The sequence below is a fragment of the Lolium perenne genome, chromosome 3, assembly GCF_019359855.2.
Source record: "Lolium perenne isolate Kyuss_39 chromosome 3, Kyuss_2.0, whole genome shotgun sequence".
Classification (NCBI taxonomy): domain Eukaryota; kingdom Viridiplantae; phylum Streptophyta; class Magnoliopsida; order Poales; family Poaceae; genus Lolium; species Lolium perenne.
The window spans coordinates 63,045,020-63,063,566 of NC_067246.2; the positions used below are offsets into that span (position 1 = coordinate 63,045,020).

Here is an 18,547-nt window from a genome sequence, read left to right on the forward strand (position 1 = left end):
ATGTCTTGGATAATGTGATACTTGGCAATTATTGTGCTCATGTTTAAGCTCTTGTATCATATACTTTGCACCTATTACTGAAGAAATACATAGAGCTTGCTAAAATTTGGTTTCCATAATTGGTCTCTCTAAGGTCTAGATAATTTCTAGTATTGGGTTGAACAACAAGGAAGACGGTGTAGAGTCTTATAATATTTACAATATGACTTTTATGTGAGTTTTGCTGCACCGGTTCATCCTTGTGTTTGTTTCAAATAACCTTGCTAGCCTAAACCTTGTATCGAGAGGGAATACTTCTCATGCATCCAAAATCCTTGAGCCAAACACTATGCCATTTGTGTCCACCATACCTACCTACTACATGGTATTTCTCCGCCATTCCAAAGTAAATTACTTGAGTGCTACCTTTAAAATTTCAATCCTTTACCTTTGCAATATATAGCTCATGGGACAAATAGCCTAAAAACTATTGTGGTATTGAATATGTACTTATGCACTTTATCTCTTATTAAGTTGCTTGTTGTGCGATAACAATGTTCCTGGGGACGCCATCAACTACTCTTTGTTGAATATCATGTGAGTTGCTATGCATGTCCGTCTTGTCTGAAGTAAGGGAGATTTACCACTAGAATGGTTAGAGCATGCATAATGTTAGAGAAGAACATTGGGCCGCTAACTAAAGCCATGATCCATGGTGGAAGTTTCAGTTTTGGACAAATATCCTCAATCTCATATGAGAAAATTAACTGTTGTTGAATGCTTAAGCATTAAAGAGGAGTCCATTATCTGTTGTCTATGTTGTCCCGGTATGGATATCTAAGTTGAGAATAATCAAAAGCGAGAAATCCAATGCGAGCTTTCTCCTTAGACCTTTGTACAGGCGGCATAGAGGTACCCCTTTGTGACACTTGGTTAAAACATATGTATTGCGGTGATAATCCAGGTAATCCGAGCTAATTAGGACAAGGTGTGGGCACTATTAGTACACTATGCATGAGGCTTGCAACTTGTAGGATATAATTTACATAACACATATGCTTTATTACTACCGTTGACAAAAATTGTTTCTTGTTTTCAAAATCAAAGCTCTAGCACAAATATAGCAATCGATGCTTCCCTCTGCGAAGGGCCTTTCTTTTACTTTTATGTTGAGTCAGTTCACCTATTTCTCTCCATCTCAAGAAGCAAACACTTGTGTGAGCTGTGCATTGATTCCTACATACTTGCATATTGCACTTGTTATATTACTCTATGTTGACAATATCCATGAGATATACATGTTACAAGTTGAAAGCAACCGCTGAAACGTAATCTTCCTTTGTGTTGCTTCAATACCTTTACTTTGAATTATTGCTTTATGAGTTAACTCTTATGCAAGACTTATTGATGCTTGTCTTGAAGTACTATTCATGAAAAGTCTTTGCTATATGATTCATTTGTTTACTCATGTCATTTACCATTGTTTTGATCGCTGGATTCATTACATGTGCTTACAATAGTATGATCAAGGTTATGATGGCATGTCACTCCAGAAATTATCTTTGTTATCGTTTACCTGCTCGGGACGAGCAGAAACTAAGCTTGGGGATGCTGATACGTCTCCGACGTATCGATAATTTCTTATGTTCCATGCCACGTTATTGATGATATCTACATATTTTATGCATACTTTATGTCATATTTATGCATTTTCCGGCACTAACCTATTAACGAGATGCCGAAGAGCCAGTTGCTGTTTTCTGCTGTTTTTGGTTTCAGAAATCCTAGTATGGAAATATTCTCGGAATTGGACGAAATCAACGCCCAGGGGCCTATTTTCTCACGAAGCTTCCAGAAGACCGAAGATGATACGAAGTGGGGCCACGAGGTGGCCAGACGGTAGGGCGGCGCGGCCCAAGCCCTGGCCGCTCCGGCCTACTGTGTGGGGCCCTCGTGTAGCCCCCTGACCTATCTCCTCCGCCTACTTATAGCCTTCATCGCGAAACCCCCAGTACCGAGAGCAACGATACGGAAAACCTTCCAGAGACGCCGCCACCGCCAATCCCATCTCGGGGGACTCAGGAGATCGCCTCCAGCACCCTGCCGGAGAGGGGAATCATCTCCCGGAGGACTCTTCACCGCCATGGTCGCCTCCAGAGTGATGAGTGAGTAGTTCACCCCTGGACTATGGGTCCATAGCAGTAGCTAGATGGTCGCCTTCTCCTGATTGTTCTATCATTGTTGGATCTTGTGAGCTGCCTAACATGATCAAGATCATCTACCTGTAATGCTATATGTTGTGTTTGTTGGGATCCAATGGATAGAGAATACTATGTTATGTTGATTATCAATCTATCATCTATGTGTTGTTTATGATCTTGCATGCTCTCCGTTGCTAGTAGAGTCTCTGGCCAAGTTAATACTTGTAACTCCAAGAGGGAGTATTTATGCTCGATAGTGGGTTCATGTCTCCATTAAATCTGGGGAAGTGACAGAAACCCCTAAGGTTGTGGATGTGATGTTGCCACTAGGGATAAAACATTGATGCTATGTCCGAGGATGTAGTTATTGATTACATTACGCACCATACTTAATACAATTGTCTGTTGTTCACAAGTTAATACTGGAAGGGGTTCGGATGATAACATGAAGGTGGACTTTTTAGGCATAGATGCATGCTGGATAGCGGTCTATGTACTTTGTCGTAATGCCCATTTAAATCTCACAATACTCATCATATCATGTATGTGCATTGTCATGCCCTCTCTATTTGTCAATTGCCCAACTGTAATTTGTTCACCCAACATGCTATTTATCTTATGGGAGAGACACCTCTAGTGAACTGTGGACCCCGATCCATTCTTTTACATCGAATACAATCTACTGCAATATTTGTTCTACTATTCTCTGCAAACAATCATCATCCACACTATACATCTAATCCTTTGTTACAGCAAGCCGGTGAGATTGACAACCTCACTGTTTCGTTGGGGCAAAGTACTTCGGTTGTGTTGTGCAGGTTCCACGTTGGCGCCGGAATCCCTGGTGTTGCGCCGCACTACATCTCGCCGCCATCAACCTTCAACGTGCTTCTTGACTCCTACTGGTTCGATAAACCTTGGTTTCTAACTGAGGGAAACTTACTGTTGTACGCATCACACCTTCCACTTGGGGTTCCCAACGGTCGCGTGCTGTACGCGTGTCAAGCTAAATTTCTGGCGCCGTTGCCGGGGACGTGAAGGAACAAGATTTCTAACTCCCACGTCAACTACGCGCCAGCAAGAGGTTATGTCCGATCGCGCCAAGGTGGAGTGGGGTGCCACGCCGCGTAAGTGACTATATTGATCACACTACAGCTACATGGAATATGGAGAAGCTTGAAGAATTTTTTCTCCCCATAGACGTGGATGTGATCAAGGGCATCCCGCTATGCATGTGTAATCAGGAAGATTTCTGGGCCTGGCATTTCGAGAAGAACAACATCTTCACGGTGAGGTCTGCATACAGATAGTTGGTCCATGTCAAGAAAACTAGGGGGGATTGGCTAGAGAAGTGTGCTGCCTCGTCTAGCACAGCTGAAGAAGGAAAATCTTGGACAAAGTTGTGGAAGTGTGAAGTTCCCTAAAAAAATTCGAGTCTTCCTCTGGCGGCTAGCCCAGTGCTCGTTGCCGATGGGAGATGTTCATCACCACAGGGGCATGGCACAGTCAAAGGCATGCTCGGTCTGTGGGCAGGAGGATTCATGGCGTCACTCGTTGATTGAGTGCACCATGTCTAGGTGTGTGTGGGCACTGTCCAAACCCACCATTGTTGAGCATATAAGCATAGTGGCGGAACCATCAGCCCGCCAATAGATTTTCTCCATGATGCATTCTATGGATCATGACGAGTTTACGATGATGGTGGTCTACCTATGGGCTATCTGGCACGCAAGGAGGAAGCTCATCCACGAGGACATTGCCCAGAGCCCGTTGACCACTCATCTATTCATCGAGAGCTACCTTGATGATCTACAGATGTGTAAGGGAAAGCAGAAGAGCCAGCCGGGGGAGGGCGCAGTGCGCCGATGCCCAAGTGGATCGCACCACCGTTCGGACTGTGCAAAGTTAACACGGATGGGTCCGTGGATAAGACGACGAATAGAGGTGCTGTGGGCGTGGTCTGCCGATCGCAGGAAGGAACCTACCTCGGAGCCTCTGCAGTGGTTTTTGAGGGGATCACTCACCCAGGGTGTCTTGAAGCAATGGCTTGCAGAGAGACTTTAGCACTTCTGGATGATCTACACGAAGGGGATGCCGTGATTTCCATAGACTGCTTGGAAGTGGTGAAGGGCTTGAAGGAGGCGAACATGGGCATCTACAACCATGTGCTCCAGGAGATCAAGGAAGCAGCCACAGTGCACGGAGGGGTGGTGTTTCGGCCTGAAAATCGACGATCTAATGGCGAAGCCCACAACCAATATGGGAGAGCTGTAGTCTGCCGACGGCCGTCAGCCGTCGGCACAGCAAGGAAGGCCATCGGCACAGGCTGCGCCGACGGTGACCGTCGGCGTAGCATCGTCGGCATAGTTCTGGTCGGGGACTGCCCGATCACCGTCAGCACACACCGTCGGCATAGTATTTCAAAAATTTCAAATTTATTTTCCAAAAAAATTCAAATTATGTTTTTTGAAAAAAAAGTTCTAATTTTCTTCTTATTCTTTTTTACTTGTTAATCTTTCACAATCACACTTAGTACTCCTAATCTTAGGTCAAATTGCACTTGTAGTTAAACTTCCCAGTTGGTCACCAATCCTCACACTAATCCTACCCCAGCACGCTTAACTTCTTGGTTCTCTTCGGATGAGCTTCCATGAAAGAAATGACACCTTGTTGTTAATACTACCATATCAATTATATTAACCCTTTGACCGTGATGCCACACCTCTATATTTTTGAATTCTAAACAATCACTTAAATAAACAACAATGAATATATATAAATAATAATAATATAGAATTTGAAAAACAATTAAATAATTTATTTTTTGTCTTTTTATTTAATATGGAATAATTAATATTAGTAAATGCGAATTTGGCAAATAATATGTCTAAATTGATAAGAAAAATGAGAGAATACAAACATGACATCCATATCATATTTTAACCTACAAAGTTAACTTACCCAAAAATCATGAGCATTAGATCAAGTACCTCTAGTTTAAATCTGATTGACTTTATCGGAAATGAGGTGGGAAACGGCATCGGCATGGCATAGTTTGCCGAAATAAGGTCATATTTGGAACATGTGTGGGCCCTATGATGGGAAGCAAGACCCCGAACGCGGATTTCTAATCCGCCCCACGGGCGACCATCTTTTCATTTTTAGCATGCCCAAACGGTATTTATTTGTGAAGCAGCTACATGGGGCGCATTTTAGTATGACATGAAACCTCCGTGTGATGATAGTAGACCACCTACACACCAACTATCACATGACATGTGCACGCGTTAGCTTTTTGGAAACACATGCGGCTTCCGACGGTGTCCTGCCGAATCCGCTGGAAACTGACCGGATTTGAATTAGGGGTCAACTATCCATCGCTCCAGAAATTCCAGAAAAAATGTTTTTAGTTCTACGATGCATCATTATATGTGCTAATTTTTGTTCGTTTAGTTTGTTCGTGAATGGGTGCACCCGCACACCCGGTATGGCGATACTGCATGTCCCGGGGGGCCCTGTTTTGGCCAGATGGTAATTTGAAAGAAGTCAAAAAATCCCACGAAGCCGCCGGGCGTCATTTTATATGTCATGGTAAATATTCCATTTGTCAAAACTAGGATACATCAATTATTTTGAAAAACCCTTCACGAAAAGGCCTATCACGTCCGGAGTTCTATGGATTTTAGGTGAAATGGGGTGGGAAACGACCTTTGCATGGCATAGTTTGCCGAAACGAGGTCATATTTGGCATGTGTGTGTGCCCTAGGATGGGAAGCAAGACCCCGGCTGTGGAATTCTAAACCGACCCACGGGGGACCATCTTTTCATTTTTAGCGTGCCCAAATGGTTTTTATTTGTGAAACAGCTATATGGGTTGCATTTTAGTATGACGTGAAACCTCCGTGCGATGATAGTAGACCACCTATGCACCACCTATCACATAACATGTGCACGCGTTAGCTTTCTGGGAAACCATGCGGCTCCCGGTAATGTCCCGCCGAATCCGCTGGAAACTGACCGGATTTGAACTAGGGCTCAACTATCCATCGCTCCAGAAATTCTAGAAAAAATGTTTTTAGTTCTACGACACATCATTATATGTGCTAATTTTTTCCCGTTTAGTTTGTTCGCGAATGAGTGCACCCGCACAACCGGTACGGCGATACCGCATGTCCCGGGGGGGCTGTTTTGGCCAGATGGCAATTTGAACGAAGTCAAAAAATCCCACGGTGCAGCGTGGTGTCATTTTACATGTCATAGTAACTATTCTATTTGTCAAAACTGGGATACGGTAATTATTTTGAAAAACTCTTCACGAAAAGGGCTATCACGTCCGGAGTTCTATGGATTTTAGGTGAAATGAGGTGGGAAACGACCTCGGCATGGCATAGTTTGCCGAAACGAGATCGTATTTGGTACGTGTGTGGTCCCTAGGATGGGAAGAAAGTCCCCAGGTGCGGATTTCTAATCCGAACCATGGGCGACCATCTTTTCATTTTTAGCGTGCCCAAACAGTTTTTATTTGTGAAGCAGCTACATGGGGCGTATTTTAGTATGACGTGAAATCTCCGTGCGATGATATTAGACCACCTAAGCACCACCTATCACATGATATGTGCACGCGTTATCTTTTTGGGAAACCATGCGGCTTCCCGCGGTGTCCTGCCGAATCCGCTGAAAACTGAACAGATTTGAACTATGGCTCAACTATTCGTCGCTCCAGAAATTTCGGAAAAAATATTTGTAGTTCTACGATGCATCATTATATGTGCTAATTTTTTCCCGTTTAGTTTGTTCACGAATGGGTGCACCAGCACACCCGGTACGGCGATACCGCATGTCTCGGGCCCTGTTTTGGCCAGATGGCAATTTGAAAGAAGTCAAAAAATCTCACGGAGCCGCGCGGTATCATTTTATATGTCATAATAACTATTCTGTTTGTCAAAACTAGGATCTGGCAATTTTTTTGAAAAAACCCTTCACGAAAAGGGCTATCACGTCCGGAGTTCTATGGATTTCAGGGGAAATTAGTTGGGAAACAGCCTCGGCAGGGCATAGTTTGCTGAAACGAGGTCATATTTAGCACGTGTGTGGGCCCTAGGATGGTAAGCAATACCCCATACGTGGATTTCTAATCCAACCCACGGACGACCATGTTTTCATTTTTGGCGTGTGTGAAAGCCATGAAAGCTCGAACATTATAGCTCATTTCTACGAAGATTTGTTTAGGTATTTGAAATATTTCATTTTTGATATTTTTTCTATGATAGATCTTGTTTTTCTGCAAAATTTGATATATTATACTTATTTTTCTCAATTAGAATGATTTAGTTATGCTTTTTTGAAGACTGCCGTGGAAAAATAGAAAAAAGCTATGCCGACGGTATAACCGTCGGCACAGGTCTGTAGTGAAAAAAAAGAAAAAAAAATGTTGTGCCGACGGCCAGGCTGGTCTTGTGCCGACGGCCAGAACTGTGCCGACGGTGACCGTCGGCACCTCCAGCCTGTACCGACGGCCAATTTAACGCCGACGGCGATCCTTGTCACCGTGTTCCGGAGGCTCCTCGCTTGGCCGTCTGCGTACGGCAATTCTCCCGTAGTGAGCCTAGCGACATCCCTACCAGCTGGAAGGCATGTCTAGCTAGGAAGAAGGCCTAAGGGCTTGTTATTTCATGTAAACATCTTAGCTTCATTAATAAAGAGGCTGAGGTTTGTTATAAAAAAGAGACTGCAATTATTCTTGGGCTGAAATGTGAGAGATTTATTTCTGCTGATGATTCAGAGATAGATAGATCTTAATTCTATGTTCACTCCATCAACTGATCAGGTCCTTCCTTCTACAGAGGCACACCATCTACTTGAAGAGCAGGTGGATCCATTTACTTAATTTACATGCGCTCGATGCGTCGATCAGCTCAATGTAAAAAATCACCTTTTGTTTTTGTCCAGCAGTAAACGTTCTTGAATTGTTGATCCATTTCAGATGTACAAAGCTATTCTGCAGACAGCTAAAACTTACAAGGGCTTCTTTTTTCCGATCCATGCAGGAGGACCGCATGTGCTTAATTAATAAGAAGAAAGCTTCGGATGGGCAAAGTACATGACCAGATACAACAGAAGGGAACGACTGACTCGGGACTAGACTGAAAACAAGAGCAGTCAAAACTGAAAACGGGCACAAGTCTACCACTGAAAACAAGAGTGGCCCAACGATTCCATTAGACAGGTGAGGCTTCAGACAACAAGATTCGCCGACTAGATGCTGCGTGACCATCACTGCTAACTACCTACAATGGGTTGTTCAATTAAATACACAACATCTTATATATGGTTTTTGATCATTTGTGTTGATCAAATGTCTAGTGCTACCATGCATGCCGGTAAATCACATATAATAAAATGGGACTTTGTAATCAGCTTTTTCATGTGGTAGTGAATCTTCAGCTAGTTTACTAATCGAACAGTTTTGTTTAGCTTTCAATAGACCAAACAGTAAGTTGGAGTGGAGTGAAGTTGATTGGGATTTGGGATAGAGTGGAGTTCTTACAAACAAGGTGATCAGTGTACCTGTGACACTTCAGGAAGGAAAAGATTCAGGGAGATTTTAAGGAGTGTCCACTCCACCTGAAGTCAGCTGCATCTGAGCTAGTGGCCGTTGCGAACGAGCGAACTCGACAGATATTGAGCGAGAGAGGGTGAGATGAACACAAGGGAGTGGAGACACTGATTTGGTGCTGCGTGCAAACTTGCAGTTTTTCTCTTTCTGTTATTCCTCTTATACTTTCCTAAGTACAAGCTAACTAAAAGCACTGAAAACGTGGACAGTCAGAGTGTGCGATCCTGCCATCCCACGATCCTCTGAAGCTTGGACACTTGCACCGCCAAGATCGTTGTGACCATGCCATCCCATGGTCCGGTCTAAGCGGCGAGCTAAACTAGCTAACTGACAACAAACTTCGACTAACCTGACAGTGAACAAGCTCACTTGTCAGCCTAATTATTTGCTAAACAAAGTATCTGAATAAAACACTACTGTAGCAAATTCAGACAACAGAAATAACTGATGCTACTTCACTAGTGATGTAACTCATTTCTATCGAAGCAAGCTGCAAGTGATGGTGCAGGCTATAGCTTACTTCGCCCCAGTTTTGGCTGTGCAATAACTCGGTCATGTTTGTTTGCTTGTATGGACAATGAAGAACAAAACTGCAGATATCACAAATATATTTCTTACACTGCACGAATGAGTAATTGGTGGATTCCTGCCAATACCAATCAAGAAGAAACTCCCCGAATTCAGGTGCCGAAGGAGTTGCTTATTTTCTGCTACACTACTGACCATCAAACTTAGGCTAATTCTTGGAATCAGATGGCAACAGACAGATCCCTGTAGATAGTCAGAACTCAGATGTACTTACTAACAACCCAAAGTCCCAAAACACCATACAGCCGGACAGTGTCAGATAGAAGGATTAGCCAACGAGAGACTGCACGACCATCATTTTCTAATGTTGTAGCTAACTACCATGTATAATGGCCCATTAGATCAGATTCGCGAGATCTTTTATATTCTGGTAGCTCGCCTTTGTCTAGATCATATGCGCGGTGCTACCATACTAGCAGTAGGTCAGCTTAATCAAATATGATTTTGTAATCAGCTCGCCCATGTGGTTATGTTATATGGTCTTATTTTAAGCTGCCAATGTCATTATTTTTGAAGTCTCTGTGGTTAGCATAGCATGGTGATCTGATTCCGGTAATTAGGTCTGGCCGACACTTTCTGGTTGGACACATCTGTGGAAGCATCCAGTTGTGAGAGCCTGTTGCAGTCAGTTAAGCTGAAGAATTTGGTTCGATAAGCGAGAGTATAATACTGGTCCATTTGGAACACTGTAAAAGGGAGTGTCGGCGTAACTGTCCATTCAGGTGAAGATATTCAGTTAGGTTCGGATCAGTATCCAATGACGATCAAGTCAATTGCATCTGAAGTTCTGATGGTCTGAGCTGGATTCTTTTAAGCTGCTGGCGAAGATGCAGAGTAGGTTACGCTGCAAGTTGCACCGAGATGGTAAATAGAAATGATAAAAAGAACCCAGGTTAGTGCAATGTAAATAGGTTCACATGCTGTCTTTTGTCTGTTAGCACTTGGCAGTTCAAAATGAACCCAGGTTATAAACATTCTTGTTCAAATGTACCCAGAGTCACTTGCAGCTCATTGATACCAAAGAGAGCACCGACAAATGTTTGATAAAATAAAAACTGTAGATGTATCAGATGATTTTTATTCCACGAATTACAGGTTTAGCTGGTGACTTCCAACCAAACCCAATCAATAATTAATCAACTCTCCCAATTCAGCATCAGTTGCTTATTTTTCAGTTGCACTACACACCATAGAACCAATCCAATGCAACCGATAGTCAAATCAAATTCATCTTGGCTTCAGCTCCAGTTCTTTCGTCAGCTCCGGCGAGGCCAGCGAGCTCCGGTCAGTTCATGTCGAGCATTCCAGAATGGAAGGCGGCGACGCGGTCGGGCGTGACGCACTGGGTGATCAGCCGTGCCCCTGGCTTGTGTGCCCACGGCTTCACCAGTATACACGTGGCAATGTAGTCCAGGTTCGTCAGTGGCACGACGTGCGCCGGCGGCCCCCAACCGTAGTCGACCTCGGCGAACCCGAGCCGCGACCAGTCCGACACTAGCAGCGTCCGGTAGTCCGACGTGATCTGGTACGGGTCCTTGCCGCCATTGGCACCGGCCTCCCCCGTAGCCCACCGCGTGAACTCCGCCGGCATCCGCCTCTTCCCGTCCTTGATGATCTTCACCACGTCCGGGATCGACGAGCCGGCCACCTTGCCGGCGGGCGCCGTGACGCGCATGATATAGTAGCAGTTACCGTAGAACCCTGCGCCGGCGCGCGGGAGGGAGGCGTGCAGGAGCGGGCGCGCGTTCATGGCGAAGCAGAGGTGGACGTCGGAGTCCGGCTCAAACCCCGCTGCGCGTGTGCGGCTCTGCCACGCCTTGGCCACAAGCACCTCGAACGCCGAGCACCACGAGCCTCCGTGCGCGCCGTTGTTGTACTGGGCCTTGTAGTGGCCGATGTAGTCGGCCGAGATGTCCATGGCGAGGTACTCCAGGTGTTTGGCGCCCGTGGGGCTAGGCAGGCTGCCGATGACGGCGGTGGCCGGGTTCGGTATGGCGTCGCGGCCCCACTGTGGCTGTACCGCCAAGCTTTCCACGCTAAGGCCGCGGGCGAGGTCCCCAACAGTGGCCATGAACTGCGCAGCGCCGGGGCCGTCAGCGACGGCGTGGCTGAAGCGGAAGCCCACGACGAAGCCGCCGCAGGTGAAGGTGGTGACCTGGACGAGCAGGACGAGCCTGCGCTCGTCCTTCTCTTCGGCGGGCGTGGGCGGGAGCAGCTCGTCCTTGGCGATCATCATCGGATGCTCCAGGTACTCCACGTCCTCGAGCCCGCATGCGGCGGCGGCCTCGGTGAACCAGACGCCGCTGCCGTCGCCGCCGCAGTCCACCTGCAGCAAGCCGCCATCGTCCGTGAACCCTAGGCGGCCGGCGAGAGGGTAGTACTGGACCAGGGCCTGCGCCAGCGCCCGCTCGATGGTGCTCGCCGGGCCGGCACCGTTGACGTCACGGTCAGGGGACGGCTTGAAGACGTGCAGCGACTCGATGAGCGCCATCTGGGTCGGGTAGCGGTCGAGCCAGGACAGGCGGAGCGGGCCGGCCGGCGTCGGCTCTGCCGGGATGACCAGGCGCTGCGCCAGCCGCTCGACGGACTTGGCTGCCGCCATTGGGAACAAGAACGAAATGGAGTTGGTAAAATGTAAGATAGGACGAATTGATCGTTGGACGGAGACAGTCTTGGCGGCTGCTCTCTTGCTTAGCTTGGGTGGAGGATTTGTTGTGTGGGTTGCTTGACTTTGCAGGGAAGGGAAGAGCTCGTGGTATTTATAGGTCGCCGGGAGGGTGACGAGGATAGGAGTCGGATACTCGGATGGAAGCTGACGGAGAATTGTGCTCTGTTCTGGTGAGGAGGAGGTCCTACGCGATATGAATGGACGTCGGGCTCAAAAGGTGGTGGAATGGCGCTTTCCTCACTCTATCCAGTTCCAGTCGCAACCCCGTGCCGCAACTCGCCAACTAATGACAGCAGCAGCTCCTACTCTGAAGTTTCTTCTTGCCCTAACCAACTCCACGGTTGTCTCTATAGGTGACTAATTGACTTCTTTTTCTGAAAAATGTGCGGAGGACCAGTGATTTACCATTTTCATGCCATTTTTAATCTTGCAGCACCAAGATTTTCTCTTCGAAAATATTCACCTTGTGTTGCTGTGTTTGTGAGCAATGCAACTCTAGCTTGCACGCTAAGTCACGTGCATGCTAGAGCTAGCCATTCATTTTGGGTCATTGGTTTTAAGATTAGGACAAATAGAAAATAATTCACATTTTTTAGATAATGAGCGCTTTATTACTCGTAAGAAGCAATTACACCCAACCTCTGCATAGCTAAGATGCACACAGCCGTTCAACGAGTCTCAAAAGACTTGCGAATAAAAGGAGACGAATTACATAACAAGCAAAGTGAATGTAAATTGCCTAAGAAGAAGGCGGAGGCCCAATCCGTAGATTATGCTGCCACCCATGTAGGGAAAAAGTATTCCTCACCATGTTCTCTAACCGTGTACAGACCTCCGTAAAAAGGTCGCGGTTCTCCACCTTCTGTAGTGCAGACCATGAACGGAGAGTAGATGTACATCTGTAAATAACCTGCAGGAGAGAGCAATTCTTATCATTAAAAACTTTGTCATTTCTACACAGCCATAGCGACCAAATCATGGCAAACTCCCCCACCCTAATAAACGTTCTAAATCTGTGGTCGATACCATGAAGCTAATTACCAAAGATGTTCGCCACACTAGTTGGGGGATACAGATCAGAAGCTATTTGGATGCATGACCATATGGATCTGGCAAAGCGGCATTGGAAGAACAAGTGCTTAATCGTCTCATTTTGTTGACAAAAAACGCACTGCATGTTCCCATGCCAATTCCGTTTCACAAGATTATCTTTGGTTAGGATTCCTCCTCGACGCAAATACCAGCAAAAAATCTTAATTTTTAGCGGTATCTTCATCTTCTAAATCTTCTTGTTCTTATCAACTGGTATGTCCGGTTGGAGAATGGCACTGTACAAAGAACTTACAGAGAATTTTCCATTGGGCTGTAAGTTCCAACGAAATTCATCTTGCCCTTCCGATAATTAAACGGATGCCAAACGCAACAGTAAGGCGTTTCATGCAATAAATCTCGGACCGATTAAATCTCGTCTAAACGTTACATTTGGAGGTGAGGTTGCCATTACGGAAGCAATGCTATCACTTTTGCGACGAACAATGCTGAATAACGCTGGATATTATTCAGAGAGAGGCATATTCCCTAGCCATGTATCCTGCCAGAACCGTATCTGCGATCCATCCTTAATAATGAAAGTACAATATCTGAAGAAGAATTTCTCCGTTGCCAGCCCAAAAATGCGAAAGAAAATAATTCACATGCATATGGTACAATGGCTGACACGTGATAACTCTCGCTCGCGTTCATTTATTTCTAAATTCTAGATTTAAAAGTTATATAAGTCAGAATGATTATCAAAATAAAAATTTGTTTAAATATGTGTATTTATTTCAACTAAATATTTTAAAGAAGCCCAAAAAAATTTAAAAAATTAAAATGAATTATGAAACATATATAATGAAATATAAGGATTGATAATGAAACCCAATGAAACTCGAAAAGTGCCTTTTGTAAACTTTCGTGGGAGGAACGATGCCCCCATTGGAGGGCTCGGTTACGTGTTATCAAGGTGGAAAGAACCTCCACCGTGACCAATACAGATTTTGTACCCAATTGGTGTACTACACCATATTGGATACATACCAGATACATACCATAATACATGTCTAATACCTTTTGCACATGAGTACCAGTGCTCCCGGTTTAGAAAAATCATATTTCTGGAATTCCAAAAAAAATCTAAGCTTAAATACGCACATACATAGAAATCTTTTAAATGTACTGTAGAAATTTCGGAGGAAAATATGCTGTATTATAAAATATGTAAATAGACAATTTTCTGACAAAAACTATCCCTATACGCAGCCATAATTTTTATTCGTGCAGCTCAAAATACAACACAATTTCTACCGAAACTTCGCACGAGATGTGTATGTATTCATGTAATAAATTTTATGATTTTTTAAAACATAGAAGTACAATTTCAAATATTTAAAAGACCAGGAGCACTGGTGCTCATGTGCACCAAATCTGTAGTCAATGAAATTTTTTTATCTGGTCTTTCATCCATATATTTTATGGTTTGAGCTCTATCTCAATTGTCAATTATTTTTTACAACTCTTATGAACCAAGTTTGAAACGCTAGTGAAACAAATTTCTTTAAAATATATTTTCGTGAGGCTTTCATAATGTTTTTTAAACTTTCATTATGTTTCAAAAATCGTTTTTCAAAACATTGTTTAAACATATTCAATATTTGCAGAATTTTGAGGCTCTCTTCGCTAGGCACGTAAATATTCAAACGGTTTCAAGAAGTTGGGGCATGCACGCTAGATCCTATCCATGCTAGAGTCTCCAGACTACTGTGTTCGGTGGCATCTTGTCGTGTTTATTTTTCTTCTTCTTTCACTTATCGTGCTCGCTTTTCTGTTCCGCAAAATGCAAATTAAAGATGAGGGGATATGATGTGTTGACAAGAAAAATAATATATAGACCGACCAGCACGGCACCATACATCTCAGCCCAAGTAAGCAAGGACCAAGGAGTTCCCTTACCCCTATCGTGGTGTTTTTGTTAGATGCGCTCTAAAGGTGTCATGCTAAACAAAACAAAAAAACTGTGTTGAGTGTGTGTGCAATGATATGTGTCTATATTAGCTTTGTTTCCTTCTAAAGGAAGAACATACCAAGCATTTCTAAAGATCATATTCCATTCTCAAGGAAAAGAACAGTAATCAGCTTAAGATTCAGAGTTGCAGGTAATGTGACACATTCCGTCGGTGAAGGCATGCTCCCTCAATCCCTCTAAGCAACCTAGCTAGTAGCCACGAAAGCTACCGCCTACCGGTTCCATGGGCGCGGTCAAAAATTACACGTGTTAAAATCCCATCTTGTGGCAAAGCTAAGCATTACCCCTACTTGTTAATGATCATGGCCAGCGACGGATCAACGAGAAAGACAACAAGTTGCTAATAGTTTAATTAACATGGAAAAGAACTACTGTACGTGTGAGTGAGAATACTATCGGCTAGCTAAAGCAATGGTATGAAACGATGCAATGTGGAGTGGGCGAGTGGCTTAGATTAAACATGGTATGTTCAAGGGAGTCCTCATCTTTGCTTCCCTGCTCCGGTGTTTGAGTTACTAGTTAGTACAGCATTCTGTAGTCCATAGCTTAGATGGGACAAATATCTTGGATATATGAAGAAGATGATCCGAACAAACAAATGCTCATGCCACTTGCTAAGTGGATTCTAAGTGCTAACAAGATGGGAAGGCACGAACAGTTTATGTTGAAATGTAGCATATCTCATCAACACATGAACCAAATGCGTAAATGCAGAGGTTGATGAAGTGGTAATGCCATCATCATCCATGATCTCAGTTAGTATAATGACAATGTCCATTCGGCCAAAAAAAATCTAGTTCATTTATCAGAATGTGCGTTTGTGCGTTTGTGCAGTGTTGTGTAGTGCTTTAATTTGCTTCCTGTGCTGGGGTCAGCTCAGCAAACGATCTTACGAGTTGCTACTTTAACGCTTTATTTTATAATAACCATGAATCATGATGTATACTTTTTCATTGCCAAGTTCAACTCTGTGAACTCGATAAACATGTGACTTACGAAAACTTTCCACCGAACAAAAGATATCTTACATAGTGCCTACTGCATAGCCCCTACTCAGTGACCAGGTTGCATGCATGTTCCCTTTTTTGAAACGAGATTCATGTTCCTTATTAATTTTAACGCATGGATAAAATGAAACTAGTGGAATTACCACAGATTGACCATATCCAGCACTTTCGATCATGTTTTAGCTACTCTATTTGAGCTGGGTATTCTGTGTGCTCGATCATATGAACATCGACCACCTCAAAATGTAACAAAAAGTAGATCATCGATACTTGATAGGTAATACAATATCAATATATGTAACAGATATAGCTCAAATTAAATTTTGATCTGCATATTGCGAAAAAAACTATAGAGTGTATATCGAAAAGGAAAATCACATATTAATACTCGCCCAATTTGATTTTTTTCATATCACTTTTTTATTTAGAATTTTACACTTTTACCATATGTCGGCTTGATCGTAACATGTTCTGTAAAAAGATGGAAGTTAATATGACTTTGAAATGTTGGTTGATCTCCAACTGGAGGGTAAGATAACAATGTTAAGTCGAGAGACCACGAACTTAAGTTCATGCCCCTCACCCAACAAATGCGCCCTGATCAGGGCACCAAAACAAAATCATGGTTTAGGCCCCCGTCGTCAGCACCACATATAAGGAACAGGGAGCCCAACCACCGGTTATATAATCCCCAGCTCCCCAAAAATATCCCCGAACACCTTTACCGGTCCCGGGGAGCCACTGCACCACGGGAAGGCCTACTCCACTACTGCCCATCGGCGGACAGTACCACAAATTTTCGATGCCACAAAATTTTCTTACATTGCATGAATGAGCAGATTGTTAGTGGATTCCGCCAAAATCAATCAACACCGAACTTCTTAAATTCAGCCATGTGGTTATGGAATTTCTTATTTCAGTTACAATAAAGAATGCCAATCAGGCTGGTTCTTAGATTGATGCTGCTATATACTACCTCCGTCCCAAAGAATAAGGCGCACGCGTATTCCAAGGCGAACTTTGACCATAAAAATTGAGCAACAAAATCTTGGTTATATTATATGTAATTAGTATCCTTGGATTCGTATTGAAAAACACTTTCTAATAATGTTAATTTCGTACAAACAATCTTTATATATTTGAAGTAATTCTTAGTCAGACGAAAAGCACGTAAAACGAGAGCGCCTTATTCCTTGAATCGAAGGTAGTATACAGATAGATCATGCAGATAGTCAGGATTCAGAACATGAAAGGACTACCAACCATATAGTGACAGTGTCAAATAGAAAGATCAGCCAACCAGAGGCTGCATGACTATCATTAACTAATGCTATATAGCTGACCACGCATGCATAATGGTCCATGATTAGGTATGGGAGACCTTTTATATTATGGTAGATCGTCCTTTCTTTAGATCAGATGCGCAGTGCTGCCAATATAGCAGTGCACACTAGTAGAAAACATGCCTTTTGTTCACGTCTTTTGTTCCGGTTCAGTCCGGAGCCGGGATAAATGGTCTGGTCACATCGCCCCGAAACCAGCTGGAGGGCATGGGGCCTTTTGTCGCGGTCCGTTAGGATCCTTTTGTCGCGGGCTGTACCATGACCCGCAACAAAAGGGTCCGAGACTTTCTGTGGCTTGCTGGCACCCCTTTTGTCGCGGGTCGTCCTACGGACCGGGACAAAAGGTTTAGGCCTATATATACACAGCTACCCCCTCCCCCACCTCCCTACATTTTTTCCTTGGTGGTGAAATGTGGAGGTTTATGCTAGCTCTTTTTTTCTTTATATGCATAAGAGGTGTTTGTTGAAATGTTTGTGAGGATGCCACTTGATTTTATTTGATAAGATTTCTCCTCTTTTTGATCCTAAAAGGTTAGTAACTATTTTATCATATACATAGTCCGCACAATACTAATTTTAGCATGGTGATTTCATCTGATACATAATTGTACTTATGGTGCAGATGAGTCATCCATGGATGTACGGTAACCGATGCGATCCCGCTTTCAGAGAGGGCGTGAAATCTTTCCTGCTTGTGGCCGAGGCCAACAAATCTAAGCAAGGTTTTATTTGTTGTCCATGTCTAAAATGTAAGGAATGAGAAGGATTACTGATAAGGGGTGGCCCGATCTTCTCAGTAAGCAATGGTGGTGATGATGATCACGGGATGATAGCAGCGGAGGAACACGATGATGTAGTGGATGATAACTTGTATGACGCAACGAGATCTCTCGATTGGTCCCTATCGCCAATGCAACAGCTCTCAACCCTGCAAGATATTCGCAACTCCACACACTTGCGCACGTAGCCGTTGACCACGAAGCGGTAAGTTGCAACCTTCTAATTCCCAATGGAACAGTAGATCACACAAGACTTTCAGATCTACACAATATCAAGCAATATAGTGTAGGGATTCAATAGT

General features: G+C 44.0%; 1 protein-coding gene across 1 annotated transcript; it reads right to left on the reverse strand.

The window, feature by feature from the left end:
* Window positions 1–10,423: 10,423 nt before the first annotated feature.
* On the reverse strand, window positions 10,424–12,119 carry LOC127341687 (acyl transferase 7-like). The gene has a single exon (XM_051367621.2). It carries the CDS (start codon window positions 11,984–11,986, stop codon window positions 10,670–10,672), a length of 1,317 nt encoding a protein of 438 aa, XP_051223581.1. The 5' UTR covers window positions 11,987–12,119; the 3' UTR covers window positions 10,424–10,669.
* Window positions 12,120–18,547: the final 6,428 nt, after the last annotated feature.

What these genes read in the sequence shown, in the direction of transcription:
- LOC127341687 (XM_051367621.2), bottom strand. Translation starts at nt 11,986, where the DNA reads ATGGCGGCAGCCAAGTCCGTCGAGCGGCTGGCGCAGCGCCTGGTCATC.